The sequence below is a fragment of the Piliocolobus tephrosceles genome, chromosome 11 (assembly GCF_002776525.5).
Source record: "Piliocolobus tephrosceles isolate RC106 chromosome 11, ASM277652v3, whole genome shotgun sequence".
NCBI classification, from domain to species: Eukaryota; Metazoa; Chordata; class Mammalia; order Primates; family Cercopithecidae; genus Piliocolobus; species Piliocolobus tephrosceles.
Window position 1 is genome coordinate 58,882,921 of NC_045444.1, and position 16,360 is coordinate 58,899,280.

Sequence of the window (16,360 nt, forward strand, 5' to 3'; positions counted from 1 at the left end):
TTTCCAGGTGACCTCAGGTTCTCTTTCTACCTGGATGTCCTGCTGGCCCCTCAAGCTCAAAGTGTTGATAAGGGAACAGATTCTGATTCCCAAAAAACCAGTCCCTCCTCTGGAGAGGCCGGTTTCTGACAACTCCATTGTTCCCTTCTTGTGCTGGGCTGCAAACTTCAGCCATTTTGGACTCCTCCTTTCTCTCGCCATCACCCTCTGAGGCCAGAGGTTTGCCCGGGCCTGGCCCCTTCCTTTGTGTGTTCACAGTCTTCCTTTCAGTTCTCTCTGCAGCCATTTGGCCTCGGGCCTCATCTCTTTGGATTTTAGGGCAGAGATGACTCAACTGGCTCTGAACCTTCACTATCTTACCCTTTGTCTAGCCTAGGCCTGATTTCCCCAAGCCATTTTTTACTTTTTATTATGAAGAATTTCAAACATACAGAAAGTGGAGAGAATGGTACAGTTAGCACCCTTATTTTCATCACTTCGTTTAACTGATGTCAATATTTTAGTACTTCAATATATTTCTTAGTAGTAAATTAATGTGCATTTTAATATTATTTTTGCCATATTCTCCTAATCACATATACATGTCACTCCAAATTCATCACCAGGCATTTTTGAAAATAAGGACTTTTTCATGTATAACCAGAGCCCCACAACACCTAAGAACTGGCATGATTTTCCACCACCCAATCCATATTCAAATGTTCCCAACTGAATGTCTTTATTGCTGATTGCTCAAACTGGACTTCAGTCAAGGACCATGCCATCTGGTGTTTATGTCTTAAACGTCTTTTAATGTTGGACAGTCTCCTTCCCTCCTTTCTCCTGATCATATCACTCTGCTGCTTGAAACCTTTCAGTGATCGTCCATTGCCTGCCATAGAAGATGAAATTCCAAGACTATTAATGTCTTAACCCAACTGTCAAGTTCCTGCATGGCCTCAAATCACCTTTTCAATGTCATTTCTCTACAGATACTCTAATTTCCAGTTATTCATATATGGTGATTTGTGCAACTGTATATTTATCTTATTGAACCTGCTAGAAAGTAAGCTTCTGTTATATCCCATAACCTCATACAATCAACCCTAGTTCTTTCAGATGGATGATGGATGGGTGGATGGATGAATGGACGATTTGGGATGAGTTTCAGAGTGCCAACCTGAGGCCATCCTTCCTCTTTCTGACAGAGCTGGGAAGTGATAGCGAGCCTATTAATACTCTCTATTTCGGAGAATAGTTCTTCTCTGCCTCTTTCCTGACTGCATTTTTATGTCTTGTGCGGTCCCAGGTGTGGATCAAAGCTTCAATTAGAGAATGTTTCCAAAGTCTCTTTCATCCTCACCCCTCCTGCATTGCATTCTGTACTACTGCCTACTAGGATGAGCGCTCAGGTTTTTTTGTTTTATCGTTTTTGTCTTTGTTTTGTTTTTTTGAGTCAGGGTCTCACTCTGTCACCCAGGCTGGAGTTCAGTGGCATGATCTTTGCTCACTATAGCCTTAACCTCCCTTGTTCAGGTCCTCCCACCTTAGAACTCCCAAGTAGCTACAGGCATGCACCACCATGCCTAGCTAATTTTTTGTAGAGATGGGTTTCACCATGTTAGCCAGGCTGCTCTCGAGCTTCTGGGCTCAAGAGATCCACCTGCTTCAGCCTCCCAAAGTGCTGGGACTACAGGTGTGAGCCACTGCGTCCAGCCGGCACTCAGTTCTTTTAGTGCTGACACTGTAAATCCTGTGTAGCCCCTTGTGTAAAAACAAAATGTCCTGTTTACTCAGAATTTGGATTTACTGTATTTTTTTTGTTGCAAACCACTTGATACTGCTCTACTAGTTTGAAGATAGGTGCAAGCCACATGTAAAAATGACCTATGCTTCTGTCTCCTTTATATAAGCTCACTTGTGCCTGCTGTACTGAAGGCATTAAGCTCTGCTGCAGCAGTGAACCTCCCAGTGTGGCCACCCTTACCATGTCAGTCAGGGGAGAAGCCTGAAGGAGGTGAAAAGGAATAGGACTGCCTGTAGTAGATACTCATGAAATGTTTGTAAATCAATGACAAATAAGCAAATGGATGAGTCATTAGCCTTCTAGCTAAGAACACTGAGATACCCCTGGAAACAACCTCTGCCGTGCTCAGACTTGGAGATGGCAGGAGTTTGCTTTGCTCACAATGGAAGTTGTTTTCCAATGTCTTTCTTGTGCTACTTGCCCCAGCTTTCAAATCACTAGAGCCCAGTGGGGTGGTTTGCAAAGTAAAATCACAGCATGTGAAACTTAGGAGTTGATGTGCCTATCCAAAATTCCAAGTGTTCTGGTGCCGAAATCAGTGGAATGTGTTGCTTTCATGGTGAGAATGAATCTGTGATGGGTGTTTACCTCTGTGAAAGTAAAGCATATGGTAGAAGCAAAATAAGCCTGGGTTTTGGTGTCTGGGCACATGGCCCTGCTCCTGATTCACTGATTTATTTAAGCAGCATTATGTAAGTTTTTATATTTCTAAGCAGCATTATATAAGTTTTCATGGAAATGCAGATTGAAAACACTGAAATTTTACTTGGTTTGGTTCAGCAAAATTTCAATTCCACTTTACTGGTTGATTATACGATTCATGGCCTCTCTCTGTCTCTTTTTCCTCCTTTAGGGATTCCTGACAAGGAGAACGTGAGTAGCTACTCTCTGTGCCTATCTTCTAAAAATTGTTAAAAGGTAAAAAATAATCATGGTAACCCTACCAGCAAAGAGAGCTCTTGACCCACATTCAACAGAGCAATAAATATTTTTCTAATCTCATTCTGGCATCTTTGGCAAGTCACTTTGAAATAGAAAGGGCAGAAGGTTGATTGCTCTGACATGGTTGTCACATGTCCCTGATTTTAACCAGTCTGAAGAAAGGTTATTCTAGGGGGCAAATGCTACAGTTACTAAGTGTTTTCTTTTTCCCATGATGCATACATGGCAGTCAAACAAATCATTAGCCTAATAGCATATAGAAAACTAGTTGTTTTTCCTTAGCAGGAATACAAACGATGAAATTCAGGGTCAGTTGATGAATTTGTCTAATTATATCCAAGTGCACTAGTGTTAACATTTCTTTTTGGAAACTGAAAATAATTAATTGCTATAATTGTTTCTGTAAAACTGTATTCTTTCTGTAAAAGAGTAGAAAGTTTAGGACAAAGATTTCACCAAGATATAGCAAGCATTCCAAGAGTGGTCATGGTTTAGTGGCATACCTTTGCGTGCAAATAATAATGTTCATTCTATTAACCAACATCTAAATTTAGACAACAACATGGAAGGGTTAATGATAGGAGTATGCAGTGATTGATTGAAAGCAGTGCTTGGTTGGCTTTCAGATGTATCACCTTATAATTGTATCCTTTGCTGTACCCAAGTGGCAATGTTACAGGATTGTCACCCTTGCCTTTCTCTGCATTCAGTCCTGTGTCTGCAGGAAGATACACTCTCTGAATTCAATTTAGATTACTTCCATATCCCTTCTCAGATATCAGGCTCTGGCTTTCTTTAGCTCTTCCTCCTTTTCATAGTGTTGGCTTTAAAAGGACTGGTTGGGAATTCTAGCCCACTGCTATAGCACTACAAACTTGGGGGGCAGGGGTTGTTTTTTGCTTTTTGTTTTTTTGTGGTGGAGTCTCGCTCTGCCGCCCAGGCTGGAGTGCGGTGGTGCAATCTCAGCTCACTGCAACATCTGCCTCCCGGATTCAAGTGATTCTCCTGCTTCAACCTCCCGAATAGCTGGGATTACAGGCATGCACCACCACACCCAGCCAATTTTGTATTTTTAGTAGAGATGGGGTTTCACCATGTTGGCCAGGCTGGTCTTGAACTCCCAACCTCAAGTGATCCATCAACCTGGGCCTCCCAAAGTGCTGGGATTACAGGCATGAGCCACCACACCTGGCCAAACTTGGGTTTAAGACCTAGCAGTGTCACTTCAAATGTCACACCAAAATTTACTTTGTTTGGTCCAGCGAAGGATTTCAGCTCCTAGCTGTGTGGTCTTGCCCAAGCTACTTGGTTTGTCTCAACATCCTCATTTCCTCTTTAAAATGTGGATGTTACCTTAAAAGGAAATTGTGAATATTGATTGAGATAATCTGTGGAGAAGGCACAGACAAGTAGCGTAGGTAGGCTCAGTAAACGTTGGGACTATTTATTGTGGTTAGTATTTTCTGAAGTCTTGTATCATTTTCTAGCTACTCTTCACCTCTGAAAAATGTCCTACCCTTTAATAAAGTAACTGTCCTTTTGCCTTTTATGGCTGCCCCTTCTTCAGTGAACCTTGCCATTGATATCTAGTCATAAAAAATATCTTTGTATGTTGAGTCAAGCTCTAGATAATCTAATCAGGCTCATAAAGGTTCTAAAGCAACAAACTGATCTTGCCAGCATTTTGGACATGGATGTCCCAAATTTTCCATCCTACAACGAATAATACACAAATCATTTGCCAAATAAAGAAGGCAGAAAGGCCTTGTACTTCTTCATCAAGAGACTATCAGTGATGTGGGGAGCTCACACAGAACGTCCCAGCCCTGGGAGGGCTGCAATGTTCTAGGCTTCAAAAGGAAGCGCCGTTGCTCTTGGGCACCCAGTGACCTTTAGGCAGGCTCTCCCTGTAGTGGAACAACAGGCACAGGGCTCTAAGCAGAGGGCCTAACAGCTGTCATCATGTAGCTCACTTTGTGACAAAATAGGAATTTAAAGTTTGCAGAACAATGAGCTTGTCAGATACAATGAACGGTTAGCATGTTACTCTGAAAGATTTGGGGAACTGGCCAGGCCATCTCCCTAATACTAGTGTAGTATACGCTTATTTGTATTTGTCTAGGCTATTGTAGGTCACATTCTCTAGCAAGCAGAGAAGCACACTTTGATTCTCTATTAGCAAGTAGAGTAGATGGATCATCACCATGTGTTATTAGGAAAGCTCTCCAATGCCATCAGTCAAAGTACAGCAAATGAAATGAAAGACATTCATGAGCAGAGTTGAAGCGCTAGAAAGATAAAAAGAAGCCTGAGAGTCTTAAAGTGGTGTTAATTGAAAATGTTTCTTTTGGAGGAGACAAGTTGTGTTATGATGATTTATTTTATCCTTTAGCTTCTTTAACTACATTTTGGGCAATATTATATTCCCCTTATATTTCAAAACAGCAATAATATGCCTGTGGACAGAAATAAAAGCATTTAGACTATTGTTTCAGTGTCCAAACAGATTATTTGTAGAAAACAAATTTCTCCTTTCCAGCTTCTCCTCATCATTTTGTTAATCACCATGTTTAACTGTTTTTTGTTTTGTTTTGTTTTGAGACAGAGTCTCTCTCTGTTGCCCAGGCTGGAGTACAGTGGCACGATCTCGGCTCACTGCAAGCTCTGCCTCTCGGGTTCACGCCATTCTCCTGTCTCAGCCTCCCGACTAGCTGGGACTACAGGTGCCCACCACCACGCCCGGCTAATTTTTTGTATTTTTAGTAGAGACGGAGTTTCACCATGTTAGCCAGGATGGTCTTGATCTCCTGACCTCGTGATCCGCCCACCTTGGCCTCCCAAAGTACTGGGATTACAGGCGTTAGCCACCGTGCCCAGCCACCGTGTTTAACTTTTAATCAAATATGCACATATCAACAAGTGCTGTTTGTGGCTGCCTTGCCAGCTACGTTTTGTTCTCAGACTCAGGCTTACCTTGCACAAAAATAAATTCCTTTTCATATATTGCACCTTTGTAGAAACAAATGGATGGGCAGCTACTTGCTGGATTGTTTTGTCTACTATTCATTATAATTGATAGAGACATTTAATGTTAGATGACACAGGACCCTGGAACCTATAAAATATCAAGAAAAATGTTAGAAAAACAACTACGCAGCCAGGACACATAGTGAGACTCTATCTGCACACACACACACACACACACACGCTGAATGTGGTGGTGCACACCTGTAGTCCTAGGAGGATCAGTTGAGCCTGGGAAGTTGAGGCTACACTGAGCCATAAATGTATCCCTACACTCCATCCTGGGCAACAGAGTGAGAAGAAAGAAACAGAAAGAGAGAAAGAGAGAAAGAGAGAAGGAAGGAAGGAAGGAAGGAAGGAAGGAAGGAAGGAAGGAAGGAAGGAAAGAGGAAGGGGAAGGGGAAGGGAGAGAAAGGAGGGAGGGAGGGAAAGAAGGAAGGAGGGGGAGGGGTGGGGGGACAGAGGGAGGGAAGGGAGGAAGGAAGGAAGGGAAAGAAAGGAGGGACGGAGGGAGGGAAGGAGGGAAGCCAGGCAGGCAGGTAGGAAGGAAGGAGAAAAGAAGGAAGGAATGAAAATCATGGAGCCAAAAAAACCAGTTGATTATTTTGATAGGGTTGTGATTGTTAAAGGAATTCTCTTTGATCTATTAAAGTTGTATTTGTTTCTCTCTTTTATATGTGCTATACTTGACTGATCATGTTTAACACTGAAGTTAAAAATCACAATTATAAGAAAGCTTGAATGCTGAATGCTGAAGATTACGGTTGCCCTTTGAAATAATGACCCTGTCTTTAATTTTTGTCTACTTATGCAGATTTTGTTGCTTATTGTGCTCCATACTTCTGAAAGGGCAACTGCAATGGGGTTTCCTAGTTTTAGAAGGTAATACTTTACTTCAGTGTGGAAGGAGCCAGAGAAGTAGACTCACGGAGATATTACAACATAATCTCATTTCCTGATTTATAAACATCTTGTTTCCCAGAGGATCATCTGGGGTCCTCATTTTGTATGTGTGTGTATGTGTGTTTTTGTTTTGTTTTGTTTTTTGAGACGGAGTCTCAATCTATCGCCAGGCTGGAGTGCAATGGTGTGATCTTGGCTCACTGCAACCTCTGCCTCCTGGGTTCAAGTGACTCTCTTGCCTCAGCCTCCTGAGTAGCTGGGACTACAGGTGCACGCCACCATACCCAGCTAATTTTTGTATTTTTAGTAGAGACGGTTTCACCATGTTGGCCAGGATGGTCACCATCTCTTGACCTCATGATCTGCCGACTCAGCCTCTCAAAGTGCTGGGATTACAGGTGTGAGCTACCGCGCCCAGCCCGAGGTCCTCATTTTTTAGGCAGTTATAGTATTGATAGTATGGTTAATAAACTTTTTGCTAAATACTGAAGAATGCTTTCTCACTATAAATCACTGTCAATGTGGAGCTCAAAGTTGTTGCCCAAATGCTAGAAGAATTCATGCTAGTAATTAGTAATGACCCAGTCTGGAGATCATCTCAAACCACTTGGCAAGTCTCATCTTAAGAAGATTACTTAAAGCAGGAGTTTCTCAAACTTTAAAAACTATGGGTCATTTATATGAAGAATAAGTTTTAGAAATTGTTATAAAGATGTAAGGTTTCAAATGGCAACTAGTAAGGAAATAACTTTCAGAGTTTGTGGAAATTCTCATTAAGGGAAGGGCAGTAGAATAATAAGAACCTTTTACTGCGAGGGTCAAAAGGTTACGAATTTGGGGAATTTTTAGGGAATATAATAACATTTATTTCTCTTTATTGTTGCTCTTTTTTAAGGTTAGAGAGAACAAATTAGAATATTTTCCACCTATTATATGACAACATTTTATCACTACAGACTGGCTATGACAATGAAATTCTGGGCCAGATAAAGAAATAAGAAATTGTGTATCCTCATACAAACTTAAAATATTAAAAATTCAGATAATTCATGGCTCACACCAGTAATCCCAGCTTGAGAGGCTGAGGCAAAAGAATGACTTAAGCCCAGGAGTTGAGGCTGCAGTGAGCTAGAATTGCACCACTGCACTCCAGTCTGGGTGACAGAGTGAGACCTTGTATCTAAAAACGAAAAGAAAAAAACCCAACAATCGAGATAATCCCATAAGGCTGTATAAACCCTTTCAACTCTACCTTTTGAAGACCAACGGAATTCAAACTGTTTTCTGTGGAACACAGTTTTTAAAATGCTGCTTTACAACATGATTGATCCAGGCCAAGCCTATGAAGACACCTTGGCCAGGGTCACCGGTGTACCCCTGGCAGCTGTGTCCCTCTGCTCTAGGGTACCAATGGCCTCACTAGTGCCATTACCATTCTGAAACTCATGTGTAACTAGCCAGGGTACAAAACTCTAATAGGAGAGCGAAACCACAAAATGCTGAAGCTTTGAAAATCTTGAGCCAGCTTGTCCTGATTTGGAAGGACACATTGCTTATCACTCAAACGAAGATTAGATTAGCAGTGCTGCTGGCCCAATCCTGTGAGCTGTGTAGTGTGTAAATACTCCTTTCATTAGCTGGCCTATTAGAAAGCATAGCCCCTGAGAGGACTTATTTTGCCCCACCTCCTAGAAAACACTGTGACTTCATGTCGAAAGTGCCAAGGACAACTTCAGTTCTCCAGTCTCTGAGGAAATGTTTGTTTTTGTACTTGTGAGTTACGCATTTTATGGGGCAGACTGTCCTTGCTGAATTTCTTTCTGCTTTTTATTCCATCTGTTCCTCAACTCTTACAAAAGCTAACCATACCATCTCTCTCTCTAGCTTCTGCAGTGGTAAGCCAATTGCATTTTTAGGATGACATGTAGTTGTCATCCATCTAAATGGTAAATAGGAAATGTAGGTAATACTCTAGAACTCTGATCCTTTTATTGTCAGTTAGGCTGTGTGTTAATTGCATTTGAATGCCCTCGACATTATTCCTAGGACCTGCTTGCTGTGAGTTTGTTGGTGAAAGGAGATGTATTGGGGTGTATTGGGGTCATGGTTCATTGCTATATTTTAGAATTATTTTTGTAATACTATGAATTACATTTGGTGATTGTTTTAATAGTCTATGTTTGGTTTCTTTGCAATTTTTAAAATCTCTCTTATGAAATAGAACTTTTTAATGCTGCTGTCATGCTGACGATTTTCTAGAGTTGCAACTGAGATATACTGCACGGCCCTGTTTTGAATATGTTCCCTCCATCTTTTCAGTCATCAGAATTTGACTTGGCAAGCTACCCCAGATAACCTGTGTAATGTTTGATAGTTTAATAATAGTAATAATATTAAAATAAATGAGTTTCTCTTTGGCCAACAGCTTCTTCTTGCTCTCACTTAAAACATTGCATGGCCTTGAGATGCAGCTCAGAATTGTTCTGCTGTCGGCAGGGAGGGAGGAGCGTGATGTCATGTTATTAGTAATGTACGCAGCTGCTGCTTCCAAGCTGTGGGAGAGTATATTGCTGTCTTCAGTAATATTTTCTCCTATACTGAAGGCAGTTATCATCATCACCAGTTACTTTGGGCTGCTAGCATGTTATCTCAATTAACCGTGAGAATAAAATAGATAGTATCACTTATGTTTAATGTGTTTGAATTTTTATTGTTCTCGTTTTGAGAAACTGAGAACAAATTATTTGCAAAATATGTCTTATGGTTAGGAGAGAAAATTGAGTGTTCTCAGATTGGATAAACTAATCTAGTGTTGACATGTCATTTAGGGTTTAGATTCTGTTCTATCAACAATTCTGTGTCAGGCAGCCTCCCTGAGTCCACAGATATTAAATATTCTGTAGTCACCGTCTTTACCTTTAGATGACAATACATTGAAGATAGATGACAGATAAATGCACATATATATACACATCCACATTATATATATAGATACATACATATGTATTTGTACATGTATAAATGTGGATATAACAATTTCAGTTCTTTAAAATTTTCAGAAAAGAAAATGATCAAATCACCTTTACTAATATGCTCCAGAATTGTTCAGAATTCCTATTACCCGTTTTTATAAATGTCTAAATCCTTTTTAGTTTAATTTAGTTTTCTGTTTCCCTTCAGCCAAAGAATGACTCAGAAACACCCATGGAATATACCACTACTTGCTTGGAAACCTTTAATTTAATGAACACTTATTGATCAATCTCCGGCCTTCATATAGGACTATGAAAATATGGCGCTGCAGCCTAGATAGAAGCGCACGTGAACAAATAAGAGCCATGAAGTATTGTGGGTGCTCATGTCGTCAGGGTAGCGTGGCCTCAGGATGGGGATTTAAGAGCTCCTAGGGTTTCAGTTAAACTCCCAGCTCTGCCAATTTCTAACATGTGAACATGAACAAGTTACTTAAGTGCCTTACTCATTTGTTTCCTCATCTACAGAGGGAGAATAATAGTAGTGTCTTGCCCAAGGAGGTGTTCAAGAGAATTAATGAGATAGATAATGTATGCCAAAGACTTAGCCAGTGCTGGCCTCTAGTATCTGCTTTGCGGAGACACATAGTGGGACTGTGAAGTTCTTGTTAAGAAGAAGGGAAGGGGTTCAAAGTACCCCACAGAGGAGGGCAGTGTCTGGGTGGTTGCTACCCAGGGGGAAGGAAAACGATATGCCAGGCTGAGAGCATTGCATGAACAAAGGAAGAGCACCCAAATCTTCTCTTTTGAATTATTTTAGGCACTCTTCTTTCTAAGGATCCCTTTCAAAGTTATAAAAACCTGGCTTCCAAGCCATGGGCATTCCACTGTCCCAACAAAACACCTTCCTCACCCCTCCTGAAAGAGCTTGATCTATTTTGAGTCTGGAGGGGGAATTAGCTTGAATTTCCCCCTATTTGTACTTCTCAAAATCATGCCTTCTTTTTTAAAATGACAGAACTAGATTGAGTTTGGAGGCTATTGTTCACTCTGACCTCCAGCTCCTTTTCCGTTATAATTACCCAGTCAATACTCCTTCATTTCTGTTGTTCTCTTTGTTTGCCCCTTCTTTTGAATGAATTACTTTGCAAAGCTTTCTATTGAATTTTGCCCTCTTTTTCCTTTTCTGTTTGTCAAGGTCATTTTAAATTTCAAACTAGCTCTCCTAACTGCCAGCCACCCCCACTCAATTGGATATCATTGTTAAATTTGATAAGAATGTTTTTGATTTGATTCCATATTCAAGGCATTAATAAGCATGTTAAATTTAGCAGCATTCAGCCCAGTACCTAAGCCTGTGGAATTCAATTTGTTTGTGCTAATTTATTTGCATACATGATTTATGATCACCCCATCCAGACATAAAAGAAACTTGGGAAAGCATACCATGAAAATTCTGGGTAAAACAAGGGCTAAGTCATTGAATTCACTTCTGTCATGCTTTTCACTCAATTGTAGTTTGAGGGAAAAGAAGACAATAATTTTCTTTCTGTCTCCAAAGACATTAGTATGACGGGGTTCAATACTCATTCACTGTTACAATCCATGTCCCCAGAAGCGCATGTTTGTGAGTTTCCATCCCTGACACTTAATAGCCAGTGACACTGAACAAGTCACTCATTTCCAGGAGCTTCAGTTCCCTCACTGGTATAATGGTGATCTGACTTACCACAATAAAAGGATTAGTAAGATCAAGCCAGGCTGGGGCCGGGATGGACAGGTGGGAGGGGATTCCAAAACTTGACACTGATCTCAAATAGAAAACGTAGTTTACATGTAGCATAATTCTAGACAAGATCACATGCTGTTTCTATAGCCTCAGTCCCAGGATATTTTTCTAGTTTGGGGGACTCTCTGAGGCAGGCCTGTAGGTTCTGGTGTAAGTGGAGATTGGGCCTGGAAAGCCTTAGAGAGGTCCTCTTGCATCCTGTTAGCACTTGGTTCATTTCTCAGTTCTGGGAAGACTTCAGGACAACAAATGGAAAGTCATTCATCTTATTGTCCTTATAACTTGGCTCAGACAGGAGAATCAGAAATTCCCAAGTCGCACCAAGTGCTCCTCTGGTGTTGTAATTTGATAGCCCAATCCCAAACAAAGTAAGGAAGCCACACCCAAACCTTCCTCCAAAGTTAACCACAAAGATGAACCGGAATAGAGAGTGAGAGCAGGAACACAGAGATAAGCTGGAGAAGGCAGCTGGCTTGTGTGGGGCACAGCGGAGAGTCATGGATGTTATCACAGCAGCCCACCCAGGACCTGCTAGTTTTAGGGTATGTGAGATTTTTTAAATCTTACATTTAACCAGTTCTCCTTTTATAAGTGTCAAAGCATTGCGGTGTACAGCTGCCTAGTAAAAGGATTTGTAACATAGATGCATAAATGGTTCTGTCATTCAATAATATAGTCTCTTAAATAACAGGTAATGCTTCCCTGTCCCCTTCCCACCCCTCCTCACACACCCCCACTCCCCACCTCCACCCCCATGCGCCCACCCCCAGCTTTCTATTTTGTGTGTGTTTTCTTCCTTTTTCTCAATTTGGTGTCTGGCATAGTCAGAAAAACACGTGGGCTCCCTCTGGTGGTCATTCCAGTGTTCATGCATGTTTAACCTTCAAGTTTTAGTTACATGGCACAAGATGTTTGGATGAAAAGTGGAAATATTAGTAGTAAATGTTATTTTTGTTTGTAAGATTCCTAGTACTTGGAAACCACCAAAATAACCAGCTCATTCACTCATTCATCTATTCAAATGTGCACATACATAGTGTTCCATTCTCACATATTGTAGATATTTGACTTTGCTAAATGCAGCATAGTCTGGTCTGCAAGTCAGTACAGATTAATTGAGTTCCAGTCCTGTAAGTTAAACAAATTTTCTCAAGGAATGGGTCTATTAATCAGCAAGTTTTTATGGAATGCTAACGGTATATTAGACCAGGCATTGTGAAAAATAATGTGTTGCTCACCATTTAAAAAAATATATGAACAAGCTTTTTAATAGTTACAATGTTCTATTACTTCCCTTTTGTTGTTTAAATCATATTCCCATTTTATTTTCTCCACAGAATTTTATTCTCTGGTAACATATTGTTTTCCAGGCCAGATGACTTTATCATCTGGGTTCAGCTACGATAACAAAGACTCAAACACAACAACATCTTAAATAGATTATTTTTCACTCATGTTAACTGTCCAAATATGAGCTGCCCAGGGTTAATATGGCAGCTTCATGTTGTAACGTATGTTTGTGATTGAAAGTCTCTTATGGATCACCCTCATACTGAACATTTATCAAAAATATGTTCTTACATTTAAATATTTGTGTTTTGAAATCTCTCCTGACCATGGGTCTTTGTTACAGTTTTTCTTCTAGATTGAGTTATGACAATAAGTAATTATATATGATCATCAAAACAAAATAAATATTTTATAAATTTCTATACAAAATTATTAAACATTAAAGTAAATTACTATCAGAAATGCATCACTGGGTGACTTGGCAAGTGTTTTAACAAATGAATTATTTTAAAAAGTCAATTTATGTACCTTTAGGAAATAGCAGTTTCATTCTTCTTCTCTGTTTTTAGGTATGTACGCACTGGGAAAACTCATTCACAAAAATAGGAAGCTGGGGATGGAAGTAGTTTTAAATAACAGTGTTACTAAATTCTTTGAGTCCCAGGAAACTCGTGTGTACTTCATGGAAAGCTGGAGATGATGGTGAAGTTGCAGTGGAGGGGTGGAAAGTGTTGCATTCTAGATGGATTTTTGGAAATAGAGTCCATAGGATTTTCTGATAAATTAAATACGAGGTAAGAGAGAAGGGACTCAAGGGTGACTTCAAGGTTTTTGGCCTGAACACGTGGAAGGATGCAACTGCCATCAACTGAGGAAGGGAAGGATTAGGGTAGAGTCAGTTTGGAAACCTGGTTTGAAGGTCCCTGTACTGGGCAGTATCCAAGAATGAAGTGTAATTAGACTTTTGCACTGTACCTGGATCCAGTCAATAGCTAATAATGATAAACATTAGATTAGAGAGTGATAATGAGATAGATGGTAGGGATTTGCACTGAGTAGGACATGCCTGGGGCATGAATGAAATTAAAATGTGTCTGAAAAAAATGAAATAATGAGACATAAATCAGCAAGAATTTTATCAGGTTTGTTTTGGCCCTCTATTATATGTTACAGATTTAAGATCATTTATGTTTATAAGTTAACTCTATATGATTTCAGGTGTCACCTTTTAAATTAATAAAAGGTTGATTTATGTAATATTTCAAGTAAAAACAGCTAAGTGAACCAGGCTAACAAAGCATTATTTAATAGACATCCTCAGGGACCTAATTTAATGAATAGGTAGAGGGATGTTATTTGTAACTTAGCTCACAAATTATTTCTATATGAATAGGTGACTTTGAATGGCTATGGTCTGCTTGAAACAATTTATTCTCTTAATTAGTTTAATCATTCTTTTTACAGTTTCTAACACTATTAAATGGGTTAATAATCCCCTTTTTCCTTGAGTAAATTAATTTTTCTAGCCTAGTCACAAATTTCTAATTAATAAAGTTTGAAGGAGTAAGGTAATTTTGTAATAGTAGAAAGAATAACTATATTTTATTTAATCCTTTTTGTTTTGTTTTGCTTTGTTTCGCTTTTTTGAGACAGAGTCTTGTTCTGTTGCCCAGGCTGGAGTGCAATGGTGCAATCTCGGCTCACTGCAACCTCCACCTCCTGGATTCAAACAATTCCCCTGCCTCAGCCTCCCGAGTAGCTTGGATTATAGGCACCCACCACCATGCCCAGCTAATTTTTGTATTTTTTAGTAGAGACTGGGTTTCACCACGTTGGTCAGACTGGTCTCGAACTCCTGACCTCAGGCGATCCATCTGCCTCGGCCTCCCAAAGTGCTGGGATTACAGGTGTGAGCCACCGTGTCCAGCCCTATTTAATCCTTTTTATATTAACTAACATTTTTTAAGTTTCTACTATGTGCCATGTAGACTCTGGATATACAAAGTCCAGAAAGTCCAATGCAATGAATTATTGACTTCAAAGAACAAACCACCTAATGGGGGAGAGAGATAGGTAAACAGATCATTATTTCAGAATGTGGTACTGAGAGAGATTGGAGTTAAGTACCAAAACACCAAAATACACACTCTAAGAGCCTTGTCACCCAAACTGGAAAGATTTCTGAGACAACAATGTTTCATTTCATCTGTTATGGTTGCAGTAAAAAAAAAAAGAAAAAAAAAGTTTCATTATTCACCCCCCACCCCAACATTCTCCCTCTTCACTAGGCTACAGAATTATTAGGTTACGATATAACTCCAGACTTCTAAGTTACAGGTGGCAGAAACCTGGATCAAGCCACCTTGAAAGCAAACAAGAGACCAGGGGCGGTAGCTCACACCTGTAATCCTAGCACTTTGGGAGGCTGAGGTGGGAGGGTCACTTGAGCCCGGGAGCTCGAGACCATCCTGGGCAACATGGTGAGACCCTGTCACTACAAAAAATACAAAAATTAACCAGGCGTGGTGGCATGCATCTGTAGTCCAAGCTACTCAGGACACTGTGGTGGTAGGATGTCAAGCTTGAGCCTGAGGGGCAAAGGCTGCAGTGAGCCAAGTTGGTACCATCACACTCCAGCCTGGGTGACAGAGCCAGACCCTGTCTCAAAAAAACCAAACAAGAGAGGAAACTGGGGGCTCACAGTGGAGCCGGGCTTGGGCTGATGGGAGCTGAGGGCTCTACCTCTTATTGCTTCTTCCCTAGCCTAGAAACATGGCAACCAACAGCTCCTGGTTCCTCCCCAGCAGCCACAATGAGAGAGCATAGGGGAAGGACTCTGGCTGGCCTATGGTGGGCCACGTGACTCCTCCATCCCCACTCTGAGCCAGTGTAGGTGGGATACATAGCTCTGTTGATGGGAGGGTCTGTGCCCAGAAGGAGGAGGAACGATGGGAAGTGGGAACTGTTCATTGCTCCTCCCCAGTGATGTGCATTCCGCTGACTGCCAAAAAAGCCCTGCCCCCTTCAATTGATGTACTCAGATAACATCATAATACAATCAATATCTCATTTCGGGCTAGTCTTCATGCCTTGTTTATGAACAAGTTGGACAGATGCACCTATGAGAATAGTGTTAACATCACATTTTGCAGTAGCTGTGATTGCAATGAGCATTGTGCTTTAGAATGTCCATGCATTCCATTCAATCAGAATCAAATTTCTTTTGCACCGTCTTCTTAACATATATGATGTGGAGATTAACAAGGTTTGATCTTAAGTCTTTTGAGCTACTTAGATGTGGGTGCCAGTACACTACTTAGGCAATCTCATTTTTCCTAGAATATTACAGGAATTGTTCCTTTTTAATCTACATTTTAAGTCTTTAAAGTCTGTGAGCCAAATTTACATTCAGATAAGTCATTGATGTTTATATTTTGTGCCTGAAAGGAGGTGTTTCTGCCAAGAGTCTAAAATGAAGTCTAGCATGACAGTGGATTTTTAAAAATAATGGTTATCTCTTTCTGATCATAAATATAATACTTATGTTGAATATTTGGAAAAATCAGTGTTTTTAAAAATCTTCCTCATGCTTGTAATCCTAGCACTTTGGGAGGCCGAGGTGGGCGGGTTGCCTGAGCTCAGGAGTTCAAGATC

At 40.5% G+C, this 16,360-nt stretch overlaps 1 protein-coding gene across 22 annotated transcripts in view; it reads left to right on the forward strand.

Annotated features, from left to right (window-relative positions):
• The window catches only part of RAPGEF4 (Rap guanine nucleotide exchange factor 4), a 312,185-nt gene that overhangs the window by 178,909 nt on the left and 116,916 nt on the right, over nucleotides 1-16,360 (forward strand). For 20 of the 22 annotated variants that reach the window (XR_004229213.1, XR_004229214.1, XR_004229215.1 and 17 more), the window contains one exon: nucleotides 2,640-2,659. The exons of 1 other annotated variant lie outside the window; for it this stretch is intronic. Coding sequence is in view for 17 of the 21 variants with exons in the window: in XM_031936487.1 (XP_031792347.1) it covers nucleotides 2,640-2,659 (20 nt within the window). In the remaining 4 variants the exon portion in view is untranslated. Of the gene's footprint in view, nucleotides 1-2,639; nucleotides 2,660-8,355; nucleotides 8,551-16,360 lie in introns of those variants that run through there. One more of the 22 variants, XM_023185998.2, reaches the window with a different exon arrangement.